The sequence below is a fragment of the Sus scrofa genome, chromosome 16 (genome assembly GCF_000003025.6).
Source record: "Sus scrofa isolate TJ Tabasco breed Duroc chromosome 16, Sscrofa11.1, whole genome shotgun sequence".
NCBI lineage: Eukaryota > Metazoa > Chordata > Mammalia > Artiodactyla > Suidae > Sus > Sus scrofa.
Genome location: NC_010458.4, coordinates 74347349 through 74366337, shown reverse-complemented (window position 1 = coordinate 74366337; position 18989 = coordinate 74347349). Strand labels below are relative to the sequence as shown.

At 44.9% G+C, this 18989-nt stretch overlaps 1 protein-coding gene across 1 annotated transcript in view; it reads left to right on the top strand.

The window, feature by feature from the left end:
• The window catches only part of ADCY2 (adenylate cyclase 2), a 424271-nt gene that overhangs the window by 363662 nt on the left and 41620 nt on the right, over window positions 1–18989 (top strand). Inside the window, 2 exon segments of the mRNA XM_021077007.1 lie at window positions 212–331; window positions 6152–6321. Coding sequence (XP_020932666.1) covers window positions 212–331; window positions 6152–6321 — 290 coding nt within the window.

Here is an 18989-nt window from a genome sequence, read left to right as displayed (position 1 = left end):
TCTGAAGAGGGTGGCACAATAATTGCCTTTTTCCATAGAAACCCTCAAAGAGACGAGGAAGGGATTAGCATTGGACGTTAAGGGGCTGGGATGCGCACACAATCCTGCTTATTGGGTGGAAGAAACACTGGCATTCGTGAGCCTGGCACCCCCTGCTCACTCCTCAATCTCCTTTGCACTCATTCATTGAAAAAACCCATTTTCTTTGCAGTTTTTCCTGAGTGAGTCAGAGGAAACAATTCCTCCAACTGCCAATACGTCAAACATGAGCCTTTCTGCCTTGAATAACCAGGCAGCGATTCTGCGTGCGCAAAATTTGTTTTTCCTGCCGGTAAGAACATTTCCCTCGTTCGTCTTGCTTTTGTTGTTCTCCTCGCTGCTATTACCTGTTGAATGGCGTGGCCTCCACTTCCTCATCCGGGGAGACGTGACTGTTCTTCTCCAGTTTCAATACCTGAGTATGTCCCAGCCAGGTAAAAACGCCAGCCAGCAGGCACCAGTGAAACGGTATGTGCACCCTTTCAGTGGCCTCTTGAGGCTCTCCTGGATGCCTTGTACCTGTATTCTCTTAATGCGACATTCAGATGTATCGTGTCTGTAACAGAAGACAGTTATTTAAAAATGCCCAACAGAATCAATCAGAAAGAATCTTTGCCATGGAGGCATTTCATACTCTATCAGGCATTTTTTCTATCACTGCATCCGCAAAATTACCCCGTGAGTTAGATACTGGAATTCCTATTTTCCAGAGAAGGAAACTGAGGCCAAAAGATACTTAAGTAAATTGCCGAAGATAACAGTGGCTCTTCCCTTGCTATCGAAATGCAAGTTGATTTCATCGATTTGCCATCGATAAAGTGTCAATAACAATGGGAACCCATCTTAACGTAGTTACCTTCACAGTAACTTATGTTAATAAATGATACTTGGTAATTTAAATAAAGTTAATAAAAACATTGACTAATATGAGCACAAATGAACCCATCTACAAAACAGACACAGACTCACAGGCACGGAGAACAGACTTGCGGTTGCCAAGGAGGGGGAGGGAGTGGGATGGACGGGGAGTTTGGGCTTCATAGATGCAAACTGATACATTTAGGATAGGTAAGCAGTGAGGTCCTGCTGTACAGCACAGGGAACTATATCCAGCCTCTTGGGATAGAACATAATGGAAGAAAATATGGGAAAAAAATGTATCTATTTTATACATTATATATATAAATAATTGGATTATGTTGCCGTACAGCAGAATTTGACAGAACACTGTAAATTAACTATAATAAAATTTTAAAATAAAACAAAATGGATAAGCAATCAGGTCCTATTGCACACCAGAGAACTACATCCAGTCTCTTGAGATACAACATGAAGGAAGATAACAGAAAAAACATATATGTCTATGCACATGACTGCATCACTTTATTGACAGGAGAATTTGGCAGAACATTGTAAATCAACGACACTTTAATTTTAAAAATGTAAAGAAAGCTAAAAAATAAACTAATTAATTTTATCACCTGTATCAAACTCTAAAAGTAAGATGTCTAGGAATTGTGGGGTAATAGAATTCGGCTCAGGAGCCCAGGGCCAGAATTCTTGACATCTGCCACCTCTCTGGAGCAGCACCTTACGTGGTGGTGCCCAGGGCTCCCAGCCCGGCCTTCTCCCCTTACTCTTCCTCATGCACACATCCCACTGCACTGCCTGGCGGGTCCCAACCCCCCTTTAATGAATTCCCATATTACCTTGTGCATGGCCTCCAGGTGTTCTAGAAGGCTGTTGACTAGAAAATGGACTAAAAGGCTCATTTCCATTAACACAGGCATTTTAGTAGATATCTTTGAAATGTGGAAACTTTTTAAAAGCCTATGAATGAATTTTCCAATGTGAAATCACAAGCGTATGTTATAGACATTGGCACATATTTCAAACTAGAGCTATTACAGCAACCCCCTAAACACACACGCACACATAGAGACACTCATGGAAGGAGCTTCTTATTCTGTTTCCCATTACTTTGGCTGAACTGTTGATAACTTTCATTCATTCTAAGAATGGTTTTCAGCAAAATGTTAGCAGAATTGGAGGGGGTGGAGTTCCCGTCGTGGCTCAGCAGTAACGAACCCACCTAGTATCCGTGAGGACGCAGGTTCGATCCCTGGCCTCACTTAGTGGGTTAACGATCCAGCGTTGCCAGGGGCTGTGGTGTAGGTCACAGACAAGGCTCAGTGTTGCTGTGGCTGTGGCATAGGCCAGCACCTACAGCTCCGATTCAACCCCCAGCCTGGGAACTTCCATACACCATGGGTGTGGCCCTTAAAAAAAAAAAAAGGGAATCAGGGCGGGGTGGGAGAAGTGAGATGGATGGGGAGATTGGGGTTTGTAGATGCAAACTATTACCTTTAGAATGGATAAGCAATGAAGTCCTACTGTACAGCACAGGGAACTCTATCCAGTCTCTTGGGATAGACCATGAGGGAAGATAATACGAGAAAAAGAATGACACATATGGATGCCTGAGTCACTACGCTGTACAGCAGAAATTGACACAACGTTGTAAATCAACTCAACTAAAAATCAGTTAATTAATTCAAAAGTATTTATTGATGGAGAACTATATCTGATCACTTGTGATGGGGCATGATGGAGGATAATGTGAAAAAAAGAATGCATATGTATGTATAACTGGGTCCCTTTGCTGTACAGCAGAAATTGACAGAACTTTGTAAATGAACTTTAATTTTTAAAAAATTTAAATATATTTATTGACATAAAAAATCCAAATCTTACAAAGAGCCCCATTTATAACAATAATAGCAGAATGTAGATGGCTTCTCTTGGGCCAGGCGCTGGTCTGTGCTCTGTAGTTTTATTCTCTTCTTTGGTCTTCACCAGAATTCATCCAGGTGGGCACCTGTGCGGGGGACAGAAGCGCCTTGAGTCAGTTGTGCAGACAAGCAGCTTTTTGAGCAGCAGGGTCAGACACTGAATGGCAGCCTTGCCCGCTGCCTCTACCAAGGCGGCTTCTTGGTTTTTGAGAGCAGTCATGTTGTCGTGCAGGGGCTGCCGAGCAGGATATAAGCCAGGGATTCTCAAACTCTTGGTGGGATGAATACCTTGGAAAAATATGGTAGTGGATCAGCCCCTGAAGGAACTAATGAAAGAAGCCACACAAAGTGCAAGCCCAGAGTTCCCCTTGTGGCTCAGTGGAAATGAACACCACTGGTATCCATGAGGCTGTGGGTTCGATCCCTGGCCCCGCTCACGGGGTTAAGGAGCCAGCCTTGCCGCGAGCTGTGGTGTAGGATCTGGCATTGCTGTGGCTGTGGCGTGGCCGGCAGCTGGAGCTCCAATTTGACCCCCAGCCTGGGAATTTCCATATGCTGAGGATGCAGCCCTAAAAAGGAATTAAAAAAAAAAAAATGCAAGCCCGTGTTTTATTCAACTCACCAGAAAAAAAGCCTGCCCTGTCAGGCTGCTGTGCGTGGACCCACAGGACTGCAGGGACCCTCCTAGCTGAGGGTAGATGACCTTAGCCGGGGAGGTCAAACAAAGGCCTAGAGGGACCAAAAGAAGCAATTTCCACATGGCTTAGTCCATGTAATGAAACTGACATGGAGCCGCTTATTTTATTTTATTTTATTTTATTTTATTTTTTATTTTGTTTGTGGGTTGGTTTGTTTATTTTTGGCCACACCTGCAGCATATGGAAGGCCAGGGATTGAATCGGAGACACAGCTGAGACCTATGCCACAGCTGTGGCAACGCAGGATGCTTAACCCACTGTGCTGGGCCAGGAATCGAACCTGCACCTCCACAGCAACCCAAGCCACTGCTGTTGGATTCTTAGCCCACTGCACCACCGCAGTGGGCTGTTTTGTAAAGGCAGGATTTATCAAACGTCATTGGCTCCATATTTTATTAAAATCATTAAACTTGGCTGCGTGCTGCAGGAGTGCTGAGCTAGCAGCTAACCCTTGTGATTAAAACATAAATGATCCAGCAAACAAAGCCTTTGTGAGACAGAGCGCTGATTCCATTTAGCGAGTCCCTCCAAGCTTTGCATGCTCTTGACCTAGAAGGAAGATATTATTACCCTCGTTCTCCAGAGGCAAAGGCGAGTTAGGTCGCTGGCCTAAAGTATCTCAGCTGCTGAGTGATGGGAGCAGGATTGAATCCGAGGCTCTCATGTCTAGACGATGTCTGTTATGGGAAATAGATACAAATGTGCCAACACAGGGCAGGCCAGCCAGCTGGCTCCGTGGACCACAAAGGATGCTCCTTCATGCCGGCATTTTTCTCACACTTGGGGTTTTAATTTCTTCAGGCTCCTGTCTCTTTCCAGGTGTTCATGGCTCGCCCAGGTCAAAGCCTTTACTTTTAAAAATCCTTCCTGTTCTAGATAATCCCTCTAACGCACCACCTCTCTTAATAAAACGCCTAGGCTTTCTCACACTTTTAATACAACTACGTGTAATGATTAGTATCCTCTTAATGAACTAAATAATCGAAAGACCCCAGAGTTCCCTGGCAGGGCAGCAAGTTTAGGATCTGGCCTTGTCTCTGCTATGGCCCCAATTGCTGCTGTGACTCGGGTTCAATCCCTGGCCCAGCAACTTTCACATGCTGCGGGCATGGCCAAAAAATAAAAATTAAAAATAAATAATTGAACGCCCACAAAAGATTCTGTATCCTGTCCTTCTGTTTTATTCTGTAAATGTGTGGCGAGTCATGTTGTTTTCATTTTCGAGAAGCAAATGACATTTGCTTATGATGACATGTCATCAATTTAGATTTGTAAAATTTACTTTTGAAAAGTATTTTGCAATAGGCATGATTATTTTTATTAACATGCTATGCTGGGGGAGCAAGCCATATAATGAGTAATTCTTTTCTAAATCAAATGTGTTTAGTCACTTGCCACTGGATCAAAGAGCAAAAAAAGGCATCTGGTTTCACAATTAGGGTTGACCAAATGAGCTTGGCAGAGGTCCTCAATTTTTTTAACATTTTTTTAATTAAAGTATAGTTGATTTACAATGTTGTGCCAATTTCTGCTCTACAGCAAATATATGTATATTCACACATACACATATATGCATATATATATTTACACACACACACACATATATATTCCCTTTGTTATATTATCTTCATCCTGGTCTATCCCAAGAGACTGGATATAGTTACCCGTGCTGTACAGTAGGACCTCATTGCTTATCCATTCTTTTTTTTTTTTTTTTTTTTTGTCTTTTTGCTATTTCTTTGGGTCGCTCCCGCGCATACGGAGGTTCCCAGGCTGGGGTTAATCGGAGCTGTATCCCGGCCTAAGCCAGAGCACAGCAACGTGGGATCCAGCCGCGTCTGCAACCTACACACACCACAGCTCACGGCAACGCCGGATCGTTAACCCACTGAGCAAGGGCAGGGACCGAACCCGCAACCTCATGGTTCCCAGTCGGATTCGTTCACCACTGCGCCACGACGGGAACTCCGCTTATCCATTCTAAGTGTAATAATTTGTATCTACTAACCCTCAATTCCCAGTCCATCCCACTCCTCTCCCCTCCCCCTCGCAGCCACAAGTCTGTTCTCTATATCTGTGAGTCTGTGTTTTGTAAACAGGTTCAATTTGTGCCATGTTTTAGATTCCACATGTAAGTGATATCATATGGTATTTGTCTTCCTCTTTCTGACTTAATTCACATAGTATGAGAATCTCTGGTTGCATCCATGTTGCTGCAAAGGGCATCATTTTATTCTTTTTCATGGCCCAGTAGTATTCCAGTGTATATAAGTACCACATCTTCTTAATCCACTCATCTGTCAATGGACATTTAGGCTTTTTCCATGTCTTGGCTATTCTGAGTAGTGCTGCAGTGAACATAGGGGTGCATGTATCTTTTTGAATTATAGTTTTGTCTGGATAGTTGCCCAGGAAGGGATTGCCGGGTCATATGGTAGCTCTCTATTTTTTTGTTTGTTTGTTTGTTTGTTTTAGTTTTCTTAGGAAGCTTTGTACTGTTCTCCATAGTGGTCGAACATTCCCAGCAACAGGAGGGTTCGTGGGCCCAGTTTTGGTTCTAATTTGAGCGTTTCTCTGAAGAGGCCCTAAGTTTGCCCTGACCTATTTCCCTGTTCCGTCCAGTACTTTATATACAGCTGCATCCTGGGGTTGATCTCCTGTTCGGTCTTCCTGCGCATCAATTATGAGCTGAAGATGCTGATCATGATGGCGGCGTTGGTGGGTTACAACACCATCTTCCTCCACACTCACGCGCACCTCCTCGATGACTACAGCCAGGTCTTGTTTGAGAGGTAACCTGCTTCCTCGTCCTTCTCTTTCCTGAGTTCCTTCCTGGGAGGTGAGAGCAGGAGTGCTTGTATGTGGAGCGAAGGCCCGTGAGAGGGGTCGTCGTCCTTGGAAATCAGTGTGCGAGAGCTTCTTCGAAGGGGTGGTTCAGGATGCTGCGTGTTTCTGTCATAGATTACGTAATGTGAATTATCACATACAATCGGAAGCTATGAAATGGTTTAGAGTGACGATGTGTGGTATAATCTGTACTATATCGATGAGAATAGTCTTTTTTTCACCTTCAGCAATATTGATATCTTGGACTGAATATGGGGAGGGCAGGGCAGGGGGCATTGTCCTGTGCATTGATGTTTATTTAGCAGCGTCCCTGGCCTCCACCCACTGGGTGCCAGACAATCCACCCCCTCGAGTCCCGACCAAAAGTGCCTCCAGACACTGAGAGATGTACCAGGCAGGGCAGTGCCGCTGCCCTGAACAGCTGAATCTGTTTCCAGAAAAATACTGGGGAAATGAGTGGTTGCATTCACAAATTATAGTGTAGGTTTTCTTACTGGAGATTCCCAAACATCTTCATGGGGAGGAGTATCAGCAACTGTGGCCAATTCTCTGTTCTAAGAGGAAATTGACTTCCAAGAAAGGATATGATTGCGTTTACTCTGCCGACCTTAGGACTACCTCCTTCCATGTAGTAGCTTCATTCTGCATGAGTTCCCATTGTGGCTTAGAGGTTAAGGACCTGACATTGTCTTGGTAAGGATGTGGGTTCCATCCCTGGCCTCACTCGGCAGGTTAAGGACCTGGTGTTGCCACAAGCTGCGGCATAGGTCAAACATGCAGCTTGGACCTGACGTGGCTGTGGCTGTGGCCCTGGGGCCAGCAGCTGCAGTTCCAATTCAACCCCTAGCCTGGGAACTTCCATAAGCGGCAGGTATGGCCTAAAAAGAAAAAAAAGAAAAGAAAAAAAGAATCATCCCCCAGGTCCACACTTGGATTTATGAAGTTTCCTATTACCAAATTACTTCTATAAGCTTATCATAAATCGTATTCCCTGCTTGAAAAGAAAAAGCTTTAATCATGATAATCTTCCTCTCACGTCTTAACAGCAAAACCGCATTTTGTATCAAGTGTTAAGTTTATTTCTAGACCCACCAGACTTCAAGTTTTTTTCTCTGGGTGCTTTGCATCATCCTCCATAGAATTTCTCTATCTCTTTTAACATAAAAATAAATGCCTTAAATATTTGCATGGATCCGTTGCTTCGGAAAATGTTTTGTGTGGACAGTGTCTGGTCACTGGAGGCGCTGTATCAGGAATGTGGGCACCTCACTGTGTAAACAGTTCTTACTGATAAGAATGCTTTTAGAAACAACCGCCACGCCTTCTCTTCACCTGATTTAATTTTCATCATCCTTCATGCCATGAAACCCTAATAATCTGTAGTCAAGCTAAGGGTAGTGGAGTTGCAAAAATACATAATCAGATTAAGGAAATTTTATGGTTCCTTAGCCAAGATGAAAATGAAATCCAAAGTTAATTTTCCAATAAATTCTCAAATTTGCCAACCCAGCCTGCGTTCATATTTCTCTACTCTATCCAGAGAGCCAGTATCCAATCTCTAAGTATATGTAGCGTTACCGATTTTGATGCACAGCTGAGGACGCTGCTAAATTTCCCTGTATTGAATTCAAAGCTCCCCACTATTGTACACATCCAAAGCAAAAGAAAAAATTAGATTCGTGGGTTTCTGATGGGGAGGGAATTACTGTGGGGACCTGGGGGAGACTCCACCACCTCTGATGAAACCCAGCAGCAGCAAAGTCTTATTCGGTGGAAGAAGAGGAGTGACTTTCAGACCCCTGTTGTTTCATTCAAGGTCTTTTGTGTCTGTTCTCTTGGCTTTGTCTTTATAATAACCTTGGTGCTAGGGAGGGCTGACTTGAGAAGCCTCAGGGAGATGCTTTTGCTCCCAGCAGTAAATCAGCATCCGCTCTGGATGGCAAGCCTGCCTCCCTCACCTTGGCCAAGGTTCTGACACTCCCCTCCCCCCAATTCCTGAGCGAGCCGCCACAACACTCCCTGAAGCATCCCTCTGCCAAAAAACGAAGATTACTATCATAACACATAACCCCTCAAAACGAAATAACTCCAAATGAGAGACCCTTAAGAGGAGGAGCTTAGAATTAATTCCCTCTGACTTCTCCAACTTCAGTGTGTGTGTGATGTACCCACGTGACTCAAGCCAGAGCCCAACCCCTCAAGGTCAATAATTTTTCCCCCTATTCTGAGACTCAAGAGATTCCCCCCTTCGTGGGATGGACCGGGAGTTTGGGGTTGGTAGATGCAAACGATCACATTTAGAATGGATGTCAGTCGTGAGGTCCTGCGGTCCAGCACGGGGAACTCTATCCAACTTCTTGGGATAGAACGTGGTGGAAGAGAGTAGGAGAAAGGCAGTGTATGTGTAGGTATGGCTGGGTCACTTTCCTGTGCAGCACAAAGTGGTACAACACCGGAAATCAACTATTGCAATAAAACTTTTTTAAAAATGAAAAAGAAAAGAAAAAAAGAGATTTCCCCCGCTCAGTGAACTGAAGAAAATGGCTTCATCCTTTATCTGGTTTGTGGATGCTGATACAACTCTTTCAGATCTGAAACTAGGATCCTTTTAAAAAAGAAGAAGAAGAAGCTGGTTTGAGATGGCACTTTGAGAGGGAGGGTCCCTCAGTTCCAAAGCACCCTTCAAGGAGGGAGCTGGCTTAAGACAGTACTAGACAGCACCTCCTTTCTTAATCGAGCTTGTCTGTGCCACTGATGTCACATGCTTGCCCCCATCCCTTTCCTGACCTATGTCTGGACACTGTGTCCTTGCCTGCATTTCGTTCCTGGTTTCCCATCCTTGCTCCGGTCTTCCTGGGATCCGGGCTTGCCTGGGGCGCTCCCTGTCCTTGCTGCCTGCCTCGCCTCTGGACTGGCCCCTCCTTGCCACTGAGCTTTCATCCCTGGGTGTGTCTGAGGACAGAGCATCCTCCCCCGGAAACGTGTAGAGCACCCCCGCCCCAGGTGAACTGGTCCAGGCCTCTGTCGTCTACTTGCCTGTTTCCTGTGGTCCATACACGGAGGACGTCCACAGACATTCAAGCAGGTGGGCAGACGAGCATCTGTTGAAGGAATGAGTAAAAAGCGGAGTTTTGTGCTCCTGAATAACCAGAAGAGCTGGCTGGCATGGCATGTCTGCTTCCTTAAAGACAAGGCTGGTTGGGGATGTGTCTTTTCAGTATGGGCATCATTTTTGTTTAGACCCTTAAGTTTCAAGAGAAAGTTTGGAGAGGACCTCTCTCTGTTTCTGGGAGAGTGCTGGACCATCTTCTGAATACACAGTTTGGACCGTGTTGTTGTTCTGTACATGGGTTCTTGAGTCAGAGGCCTTTTCTGAGCCATATTTGACATTGATGATGCACAAGCCAACAGGATTTTTTTGCCAGCCGGGTCAGCCAGGAAAACAGGAGAAGTATGGACTAGAAAAACTCCAAATCAGTGAATAATTCTGGACATGGTATCAAAGATAGTCTTACCGTTTCATATAAAGTTGGGGCAGAGCCAGCTTCCCAGGAGGAAATACAAGTCTACTTGAGTGTCATAAAAATCCATGTGAATGGATGCCAGCAAGGTCTCAGGACTTCGTCTGCCATCCTGGGATGGTGGTCAGAAGCTCAGAAGTGCCTGGCATTTGGGAGGTTGAGAACAATATCTTCCTAATCCTCTGGCCTTTACAGCAGTCCTGCATATTGTCTGTGAGTACAAGATGCTTTGCTGAATCAATCGAGTGCGATTCTGGTTCTGGTCCATGACACCATCTCGAGAAGCCCTCAGCCAGCGCCGTTGAAGGTGCCGAGTGCTCAGCATGGTAACGGTGATCGCGATACCTGCCGGTATTGCTGGAAGCTCTTCTTGTTTCCAAGACGCTTCCCCTTCCCCCCCGCAAAGGCTTGCCACAGAGGCTGCAAGGCATCGTCAGATTTTTTCCTATGAGTTTTTTCCTTGCAGAACTGCAAAGTCTCAGCGGCTGAATATCATCATTGCATATGGACCCAGCCGTTATGTTGATTCACCTCAATGCTAGAAATATGCCTTCTGTTCCAAAGAGGCGTGGGGGTGGAAAGCTTGGGTGAACAAGGAGTCCAGCACGTTAACCAGCCCCTGTGGGCCCTTAGCCTAAGAGAATGGTTTGTGAGCAGCATTCAATAAGGCGTATAAGTGAGCAGCACTCAAAGCAGTTACATCCAGTTGCCAGCATCATTCAGAAGAAGCTCGGGATTGTTGCTGGTTGACATGTGTGTGTGGTTTTAACTTCCTGACCTTTGCCACAGCTCAATAGCAAGATTAGGATGGAGGTGCTCAGACCAGTGAATGTCATCAGGAGCCTCGAGTCACATGACTTCAGTAGAGTTCTGTTTTTTCCTGTGTCTCATGGAGAAAACCTCACGGCTAGAATTTGGCATATTGTTGACCTTTTGACAGTGTCCTAACTTGGGAGCAACTGACCGTGTGCTCACAGAAAGCCTAGAGGAAGAGCTGAGCGCTCATCATGCTCAGGAGAAAGGCAGTGCCTTCCACCTCTGGGATCGGTGGTCCGGGGGTATTTAAAGCACCTGCCATGTCTTTAAAAGTCTCCTCCTTTAAAGGAAAAAGGCATTCCAAATGTGTATTCAAATCCATAATGTGCCCAAGGTACTACGGAAACGATTTGAAATTACTTTCGCGTGTACTCTCTCCGTGTGTCTTCCCCTTTCTCCAGCAAGTGAGGAACAGAGGTGGGTTTTCTCAACTGCCTCATTTAACAACCAAAAAAACCCAAGTTGTCTTAGGGCCACCCAGACTCTACCAAGCTTTCTTTTCTTCTATAAAAAGCAACCGTTAGTGAGCTACCTTGTTATCTCACCTAAAGGAGAAAATGTCCTGTGATTTGGGCCACTTGTAGGAAGATACACTGTTTTTAGGCTGTTTTATTTTGTTTGTTTTATTTTATTTTACTTCTCGTCCAGGGCGTGCAGCAGCTTAATGTGGGATCTCAGTTCCAAGAGCAGGGATTGAACCTGGGCCACAGCCTTGAGAGCGCTGAATCCTAACCACTGACCACCAGGGAACACACTTGTTTTGTTTGACTTGAGAATGAGGGGAGGCGGAAGGAGATTTCAGAGCCTGGGCTCCCAGAGTAGAAGGATACACACTTCTTATCATCAGCCCTCCAGCCTAGGAGGCTAAAGCCTAGTGAACAGCCCACGGCCTCTGATCCCATCAACGCACCAGATGCTTCCGACTTAAAATCACTCTTCTCCGTGGGATGAAGCCATGACTGCATTAATCAAGGTGCACCATTAGCTCCCCAGCAAAGAGCCAGCACTACCTCTCCAGCTCCACTTGCGTCATCTCTCCTGCCCTGCAGCTGCCTCCAGGGCTGGTTTCTGAGCATGGAGCCCATCCATGATTATGTCAGTGGTTTTCAAGCCCCAGAATGGTTTGCTTGGCATTTGTGAATAACACTCTGAAAAGGCATGAGGCTCTGGGGTCTCTGTCCTTGGATGACATCCGGCCGCCTTCTCTGGAAGATTGCTTAGGATTCTGGTGCATCTGTGTCCAGCCAAGGGGAGGAAAATGTGCCTAGAAATAAAACCCATTAGGTTTCAAACCAACACGGTCATTCATCCGCTCATTCCTTGTTTGTATAAAACAGTTTCGTGGAACACCCTGTATGTTCCAGGCCCGCAAACAGAGACAAGTGAAATAGGGTCTCTGCTCTCAAGAAGGTACAAAACGCTCTGTCAGAAAATTGTGTCTCCCCAGAGAGCCAGGAGGTTACGTTCCTTCAGTCTACCTAGGAAATGAGTGTGGCTCTTGGCTGGGAGCTCATTGAGTGGCCGGCCCAGCGTTGACTCTACTGTTGGAAAGAGCGCAAAGAGCTGGGGAGATCCAGAGAGGGGGAGGATTGGTGTCGCCACCATGGCGACATCCCCAACAATAATGTATCACCTCTCCACGGACGACAGTGCCGCGGGGGGACCTGGGATCCAGCACCATACTGGATCCAGGAGGAGTCCCGCCCGCCTGTGTGTTGGGTGGTGACCATACAGACCTCGCTCCTGGCTGGGGACTCTGCAGTAGCATGTGATCCAGCTCCAGCCACACTTGGCCTAGAGCCCCAGGAAACACTCTTAGCCAGTGACCCATGGACGAGAGAGCCTTTCTAGAAGGCCAGAGACATCCTGGCACACCATTGGAGCACAAGAAAAAGAGTTTGGAGACGCTGGAGTGGGTTAGAGAAACAGTCTGACCCTGTCCACATCACCCTTCCCCTAAGATGGCACAGCTTGAGACCGAGAGAGCTGTTCTCAATCTGACACTTCTCCTGAGAGGGACAATGGAAGCATGTAAGCGAGTCTAGCACCATCTTCTGCAGCTGTCCAGGATGCTACCAAGCTGGGAGAGAGGCAGATAGGGCTCTCAGGGGACATTAAGTGGACGCAGACCCTACTAACTGCATCACAGCCTTTGTCAAGAAGCCCACCCACAAGCCACTGGGAACATCCTACCCACAGACCCCCCCAGCTGGCCTGTGGGTACCCCTGGTGCTGCACGTGCCTCATGCATGTCCCTACCCTGTGCTGACTCCCTGCACACACTCCCAATGGCGGCATGGACAGCGAGCGTGGACAGATAGCTAGGGAGTGTACATGAAAGCTGGCCCAAATCTAAGGGCCAGGGAGAGACCGCAGACTTGAGTCTTGGCAAGTTTTGTTTGGGAAAACAAAGGGGAGGCCATCAATGGTCGGCCTGGTGCATTGCAGGATGGAGAGAAGGCGTATAAGCTTGGAAGTCTGCCCCAAGAGAGAGCAAGGAACGAGGAGAAATGTATGCCTAGATGCTCCAGAAAGCCTCAGAAGAGCTAGCAGGGCTGGAGGAAGATATTTATGCTCTGAAGACAGTTAGTAAAGGCTGTGGGAAGTGAATGCCACTTCGTATGTGAAGACAGCAGTGGGAAACTTTGAGGAAGATGAAATTAAGGAAGAAAGGAAAAAAGGAACTAAAAACATCTAAAAAATACTTCTTAAGATGGTATTAGGAAGTCCTTACTTACAGGTTTTACTGTAAATGTATATGGATTGAATTCTCCATCTAAAAAGCATAGAGTGATTACATGGATAAAAAGGCAAGATCCGACATGGAAACAACCCAAATGTCCATCGACAGATGATTGGATTTGGAAGATGTGGTATATATACACAATGGAATACTACTCAGCCATAAAAAAGAATGACATCATGCCATTTGCAGCAACAAGGATGGAATTAGAGAATCTCATGCTGAGTGAAATGAGCCAGAAAGACAAAGACAAATACCATATGATATCACTTATAACTGGAATCTAATATCCAGCACAAATGAACATCTCCTCAGAAAAGAAAATCATGGACTTGGAGAAAAGACTTGTGGCTGCCTGATGGGAGGGGGAGGGAGTGGGAGGGATCGGGAGCTTGGGCTTATCAGACACAACTTAGAATAGATATACAAGGAGATCCTGCTGAATAGCATTGAGAACTTTGTCTAGATACTCATGTTGCAACAGAACAAAGGGTGGGGGAAAAATGTAATTGTAATGTATACATGTAAGGATAACCTGACCCCCTTGCTGTACAGTGGGAAAATTAAAAAATCAAAATTAAAAAAAAAGGCAAGATCCAACTATATGCTGCCTGCGAGGAACTCACTTCAGCTTTAAGGACACACATAGACCCAAAATAAAGGAATGTAATTAGAAACCAAAAGCGAGCAGGGGTAGCTCTACTTATATCAGTAACAAGAGACAAAGAAGACCATTAGGCAATGGTAAAGGGGTCGATTCATCTAGGAGATGTACAATCATAAATGTTTATGCATCCAACATCAGAGCACCTAAATATATTAAGCGAATACTAACATATCTGAAAGAGAAATAGATGACAATGCAATACACCACTTTCAACAGTGATCATCCAGGAGTTCCTGTCGTGGCTCAGTGGAAACGAATCTGATTAGCATCCATGAGGACACAGGTTTGATCCCTGTCCTAGCCCAGTGGGTTAAGGATCTGGCATTGCCATGAGCTGTGGTGTAGGTCGCAGATGCGGCTCAGATCTGGCGTTGCTGTGGCCATGGTGTAGGCTAATAGCTACAGCTCCAATTTGACCTCTAGCCTGGGAACCTCCATATGCCACTGGTGCAGCCCTAGAAAAGACCACACACACACACACAAAAAGTGATCATCCAGACAGAAAGTCAAATAGGAAACACTGGACTCGGACTATACTTTAGACCAAATAGACCTCACCCAGGTGTAAGGAACATTCCATCTAACAGCAACAGAATACACCTTCTTCATAAGCACACATGGAACATTCTCCAGGGTAGATCACATGTTGGGTCATAAACCATGTCATAGCAAATTTAAGAAGACTGAAATCCTACCATGTATCTTTTCCCATCACGGTGGTATGAAACTAGAAGGCAAAAACTTGAGGAAAACCAGAAACCTCACAAATATGTGGAAATTAAGCCACACACTCCTCAACAATCAATGGGTTGAAGAAGAAATCAGAAGGGAAAACAGTATAACTTTACAGAAATGAAAATGGAAACGCAACATACCAGATCTAAGGTATGCTCCAAAATCAGTTCTAAGAGGGAAGTTTATTATTACAAATGCCTATGCTGAGGAAAAAAGAAAGATCTCAGATTCTAACAACCTAACATTATACCTCGAGGAATTAGGGAAAGAAGAATGAACTAAGCCCAGAGTTAGCAGAAGGAGGGAAATAATGAAGATTGGCACAGAAATAAATGAAACAGAGACTAAAAAAAAAAAAAAAAAAAAAAAAAAAAACAGTCAAAAAAGATCAGTGAAAGTAAGAGCTGTATTTTCAACAGAGAAACAAAATAAATGAAACTTTATCTAGATGAACCATGAGAAAAAAAGGAGAGAGCTTAAGTAAATAAAAGTAGAAATGGAAGAGAAAGCTTTACAACTGACACTACCCAAATACAGAAGATAAGAGACTAACATGAATAGATATGTACTGATAAATTGAACAACCTAGAAGAAATGGAGAAATTCTTAGACACATACAACTACCAAGACTGAGTAATGAAGAGATAGAAAATCTGAACAGACCAATAATGAGGAAGGAGATTGCATCAGTCATTAAAAACCCCCAACAAAGAAAAGCTTAGGACCACATGGTTTCACCAGTGAATTCTACCAAACATTTAAAGAAGAATTACCACTAATCGTTCTAAAATTTTCCCAAAAATTTAAGAGGAGGGAGTACTCCCAAACTTCTTTTAAGAGGCCAGCATTACCCTGATATCAAAGCCAGATAAGGACACAGAAAAGAAGATGACAGACCAATATTCCTGGTGAATATGGATGCAAAAATTCTCAACAAAACATTAGCAAACCAAATTCGACTGTACATGGTATATAACAAGCCCAAAGCTTACATCATACTCTGTAGTGAAAAGTCGAAAGCCTTGCCTCTAAAATGGGGAACAAGAAAAAAGGGTGCCACTCTTGCCACTTTTATTCCACAGAGTACCGCAAGTTCTATCTGAAGATATAACACAGGAAAAAGAATTAAGAGGCTTTCGATTAGAAAGGAAGATATAAAACTGTCTTTCATTGAAGATACGATCTTATATATAGAAAACCCTAAAGGTCCTATCAGAAAAAAGCGAATAAACCAATTCCATTAAGTTGCAGCATATAAAATCAATATACATAAATCAGTTGTGTTTCTGTACACGAGAACAATGAAATATCCGATCAAGAGATAAAGGAAACCGTCCCATCCATTTGATGTTTTTGGCATCAAAAACAAGAAAAAAAGAAAATACAAATGTATCAAATCAACACTTTGTACACTTTAAATTTACATGGTGTTATATGTCAATTATATCTCAATAAAACCTGGAAGAAAATATCTATGAAGTATATCAAAAGACACAAACCGTCGGCACAGGTTACTCTCAGCTCATTTGGAGGTGATTTAGTTGGTCAAGGAAACCTGTTAACGGTGACTTTGGAAAGGACACAACTCTTTTAGAACATTCTGTCTGGCCATGGCTCTGGCGGTCTTTGCAAACAACCAGATTACCCATCAGAAAATAGGTTTGCTTATGGAGTTCCCCTTGTGGCTCAGCAGGTTACAAACCCAACTGGTATCCATGAGGATACCAGTTCGATCCCTAGCCTCACTCAGTGGGTTAAGGATCCGTCATGGCCCTGCGGTATAGGTCACAGACTCGGCTTGGATTTGGTGTTACTGTGGCTGTGGTGTAGGCCGGCAGCTGCAGCTCTGATTCAACCCCTGGACTGGGAACTTCCATATGCCACAGGGGTGACCCCCCAAGAAAAGCAAAAAAAAAAAAAAGAAGAAGAAAGAAAGAAAAAAATAGGTTTGCTTTGATAGCTTATAAGTCTGAGCAGTGGAGACAGGAATTCTGGCGGAGCAGCCATCCTCATGCTTCATCACTAGCCAGCATCATCACTGGCCAGGACCCAGCCTCTGCATTGGTGAGCAGAGGAGAGGAGAGCTGGGAAGCAGAGACTGGCTGGACCCTGTTTGCTCCTCAGCTGAAAGGCCTGGAGGGAGCATCTCGAAAGTAGGACTATCATGCGTGACTCGGCAGCTTCTGCTCCTTCTCCAGCCAGACGTAGAGGAGGATTTACTGGCAAGGCAATTGGCTGTCGTTCTTTTGGCCACCACGCATTTTAACCCCAGTTCCTTTCCGGGGCGTTTTCATTTGTTTTATTCTGGACGGTGTCATCTTCTGAGATTGTACTTGGGGTCCCAATCCTGTGCTGAGCAAGAGTTAGCAGATTCACTGTCATCAAGGTGACCAAAACCTGGGCTTTTTACATCACTTGACATTGAAGATGCTTGAGGATTCGCAGGTTTCTTGGTGGCAAAGCCAGGCATCTCCTGACGTCTTGGTATAACACAGCGGTAGCCAGGAGCAGAAAGATGTGTAGACGGTGGGGCACCAGGTCCCATGGGGGGTGGGGCGAGAGTGACAGTAGACATAGTCTTTTTTTTTTTTTTTAAGTAATGGATGTGTTTATTTTTGTTATTAGAGTTGATTTACAGTGTTGTCAGTTTCTGCTGTACAGCACAGTGACCCAGTCATCCGTATATATAGACATACCTTCTTTTTCTCATACTGTCTTCCATCCTGGTCTGCCCCAAGAAATTGGATAGAGCCGTTGTCTCTCTGGGGGACTTTTCTTTATGAAACGGGGGCCCCAGGGGTCAGGGTCCCAGAGGGAGACTGCTTTCGATCCCACTGAGTGACCTGGGAAGACCTGATTTTACCTCTGTTTGTGTATCGCCCCCACACACAGAAACTAGGTCTCTTGAGGTACTTTTCTTCGTAATAAATGGAGGCTTGTTTCACCTAGAAATACAATGCTTTTCACTGTAATTGTGTTTGTATCTACATGCCTAGACTGCGCTCTGTCCCAAGAGTAATGAAAATGTCATTTTTACCTCACAGAGGCCTTTGCCTTTAGGTTAGAGACTGGTTCACCAAACAGTTCCATATCTCGAACCCAATTTATTAGGTTTCTTTGTTCTTTGGGACTCTGGAAACTCGAGGGCCTGAGTGGTTGCTCTGTGAACAGCCTGGGAGTGAGGGCGGCTGTAAATTAGTGTGTGGCTGCAGGCACATGTGAATGTCTCTGTCTCCAAAGCCCAGTTTTGAAGTATGAAAGAGACCCTATCTGGTCACATTTTGGCTGGAACCATCAGGAGTCCCAGAGTTAGTCACCATGCTGTACAGTAGAAAATTGACAGAACACTGTAAACCAGCTATAATGAAAAAAATAAAAATCATTATATATATGTATAATAAAAAAGAATCCCAGAGTTAGAAACCTTCTTGGTGACATCAGCTCTCTCTTCCATGCTTCGTAACAGAGCAATAGCACAGCCCTGTGGTCCATGGGAGACTTCATCCTTAACACTTAAAGGAGAGAGAGAGGGAGATGTCACACCCAATTGGCTGTGGGTTTGTATACATGGCTGATAGGGTTGTTAAAGTGTGAACTGTGTTCCTTAAAAGAGGACCCCTTGCAGCCCAACCCCAGTACCTGAGAATGGAAACAGGGTCGTGTTGCCTATAATTAGTTAAGATGAAGCCCTGCTTCGGATTTCCCATTGCGGCTCAGTGGGTTAAGAACTTGACTAATATCCATGAAGATGCGGGTTTGATCCCTGGCCTCATTCATCGGGTTAAGGATCTCATGTTGCTGTGTCTATGGCATAGTCCGGCAGCTGCAGCTCTTATTTGACCCTTAGCCTGGGAACTTCCATATGCCTTGGGTGTGGCCCTAAAAAAAAAAAAAGATGAGATCCTGCTGGCGTTGGGTGGACCCTGATCCAATGTGACCAGTGTCCTTACAAGAAAATGGCCACCTGGAGACAGAGACACACAGAGGAGATGCCATGTGATGAAGACAAGAGAGATGGAGTGATGCCGTGGCCAGCCTGCCACCAAATCCAGGACGAAACAAGGAAGGATTTCTCTGCAGGTTTCAAAAGGCGGGCACCTTGATTTCAGACCTGCAGCCTCCAGAACTTAG